We start from the raw sequence: 2,861 nt of genomic DNA, 5'->3' as shown, positions 1-2,861 counted from the left end.
CTCTCTCTGCATCCGAACCTTTTCCGAAGAGGTGTCTCAGTCGGAGTAATCAGGTGAGCTCCTGAAGGTAAAGTAAACAACTGCATTCCTGCCACACGTGCACCGTAATGTGGAAAACATCACAGGCCAAACACCTGGCGCTGAAGCAACCCAGAAACAGGCCGAGCAGGGCAGAGTGGAACGAATTAATTACAGCCGAGGAGCCGTGCTCGAAGAACCCACAAAAGTACACCAGGCCCGCTGAGATGAGTGGAAGAAAGGCAACACACACTCGCTGTTGAGAGGAATGTGCCTTTGTAATGCAACCAACTGCATCGGACATTTGAATTTGATATCAGAATTTGACTGAACATGTCAGCAAGATTTTTGGAAGAGAACACCACTATGCACCATCTGTGTGTGTGTGTGTGTGTGTGTGTGTGTGTGTGTGTGTGTGTGTGTGTGTGTGTATGTAGGCATCTGTATTGTTGTTATTGTTGTTTGAGGACATATGCATCTCTGTCATGTCTGTACATATGCAAGGATGTGTGTGTGTGGGGGTGTGTGTGTAGGTGTGTCTGTGTGTGTGTGTGTGTGTGTGTGTGTGTGTGTGTGTGTGTGTGTGTGTGTGTGTGTGTATGTAGGCATCTGTATTGTTGTTATTGTTGTTTGAGGACATATGCATCTCTGTCATGTCTGTACATATGCAAGGATGTGTGTGTGTGGGGGGTGTGTGTGTAGGTGTATGTGTGTGTGTGTGTGTGTGTGTGTGTGTGTGTGTGTGTGTGTGTGTGTGTGTGTGTGTGTGTGTGTGTGTGTGTGTGGGTGTGTGTGTGTGTGTGCATCTGTATTGTTGTTATTGTTGTTATTGTTGTTTGAGGACATATGCATCTCTGTCATGTCTGTACATATGCAAGGATGTGTGTGTGTGGGGGTGTGTGTGTAGGTGTATGTGTGTGTGTGTGTGTGTGTGTGTGTGTGTGTGTGTGTGTGTGTGTGTGTGTCCTCACCTTAAATGTGACTGACGCCTTAGTGCAGTAGAAGCCAATGGACACCACTGGGTCTTTGGGCGTGTGTTGCAGGGGGCTGCTGGGACTCCCCCGTCTTCGTTGTCCTCCAAGTAGAAACCCCCTTCCCCGTCCTCCTCGTCCCCGTCCACGATGGCTGGGACAAACGACCAGGCCCAGGACACCCAGCCCTGCTCGTCCTCGTCCGACCCAGGGGACATGTACAGGTCTGGGCTCGGGTACTGGCTCGCCATGGCCTGGGGGTCTAGGTCCACCTCCATACCTGGACACACACCACAGAGCATGGTGTTATAACATTAGTTATAACAGAGTTACAACATGAACCTGTCAGAAACATGTGCTAGTCTAGTCTGAGTCCTGGACCACCATGGTCAGGGGGGTCTAAATCCACCTCCATAACTGAACATACACAATAACAGAGCTGAAAAGGACACATCCAAGAGCTACATGAAGTTGTCAGAGACGGAGGGGTATTACAGTACACTTCACCTCTCATGTCCCCTGCTCATCTCTCACACCTGTCATAGCTATGAGTTACAGGTCTGTCGACCGCAAGCAACCGCTGCTATGCTGTTGGCGACGCTCAAGCGCTGAGAACAGGCCCGCATTCCTGTCTCCTCTCCAAAGAAAATGTCTCTGGTCAACGCTTGACTAACCAACTACAGGCAAAAAATAGATAAAACGCGGCTTCAAACACAGAGTGTCATTCTTGCGCCGGTCTTTATTTTGTCACTCTGCCCTGGCAGTGGAGCGATGTGTTTGACAGACGGGTTCCGCTGTCAGCAAAAAAATCTTGCAAAAGCAGCTCGGAGACGGCACAGTAGCTTCCTGCTGACAGACACACAGGTGTCCGGGGGCCGGGATGAGACAGGAAGTGGCCATTGTGCTACGAGGGGGGAGTAAGTAGAAAGGCGGGTGGAGGGGAGCATGGTCATTGGCCGGCAGTTTCCTCTGACCAGAAGGCTGTGACATGTGAGTGACCAATCGGGTCGCAACGAGACGGACAAGCAGAGCACGGTCGCAGCTGGACTGTCATTGGCCAGGATATGGCGAGAGGAGTCCAGGAGGAACTAGGAGGACGGGGGTGGGGGGGGGGGGGGGGGGGGGGTGAGTTTGTAATCACGTTCATGGGCTAGGTCATGTGATTGCAGTGCCCTCTTACCCTGTCCCATCGTGTCTGTTTCCCTCCCCCCTTTGCGCGACGGGGAGAAGGGGAAGCTGATGTCAGCACGTAAGAATGTGTAATCCCATTCCACAGCACCTCGCGTCTGCCCAGGGAAAACAATCCAGTCGGTCGGTGAGGTCACGCCTGAGGAATCCCACAGGCTTAGGCGGCGAAAATGACCACATGTTTTAATGAAATCTTTCACTCCACCAATCTGTCGCTTCCTGGAGATCCAGCACTGAGACTGTAAGACCCGTTGTTTTTTTTCCTCTCCACTCAGCCTTTGTTTTTTTCCCTCCTTTTATTTAATTCCTTTTCTTTCTTTCTTTCTTTCTTTCTTTATTCTCTGTCTTTTTTTTTCTTCCCTCTGTTGCTGCCTGAGGCTTTGAGGTGTCCGCCTCACGCATTAAATCCTTTCAGCTTCAGGCCCTCTACGGGCTCTGTGACGAGTCCCACATTTGAATTTAAGCAGCGGCGTTAATAAAAAAAAAAAGAAAGACCATAACTTTGAAAAAATTACTTTGACTGAGGAAAAAAAGGAAGAAGAAAAGGCCTGTGTCTCTCAAGTGTTAATCCTGGCAGTGACAAAGCAGTGGAATTCGCAGCGAGTGAACTCGAAAGACAAACACGTCCAGGGAAGGGAGAGTAATTGGGACCATCCAGGTGTGAAATTGACAGTTGCTTTTCAC

At 50.0% G+C, this 2,861-nt stretch overlaps 1 protein-coding gene across 1 annotated transcript in view; it reads right to left on the bottom strand.

Moving 5' to 3' along the window:
* Positions 1-2,861, bottom strand: part of vps13b (vacuolar protein sorting 13 homolog B) — a 338,610-nt gene that overhangs the window by 294,438 nt on the left and 41,311 nt on the right. Inside the window, 2 exon segments of the mRNA XM_080857284.1 lie at positions 990-1,073; positions 1,076-1,269. Coding sequence (XP_080713410.1) covers positions 990-1,073; positions 1,076-1,269 — 278 coding nt within the window.

This window comes from Sprattus sprattus (assembly GCF_963457725.1).
Source record: "Sprattus sprattus genome assembly, chromosome: 19".
In the NCBI taxonomy this organism is placed as follows: Eukaryota; Metazoa; Chordata; class Actinopteri; order Clupeiformes; family Clupeidae; genus Sprattus; species Sprattus sprattus.
The sequence above is the reverse complement of the archived record's forward strand: the minus strand, read 5'-3'. Positions and strand labels throughout refer to the sequence as shown.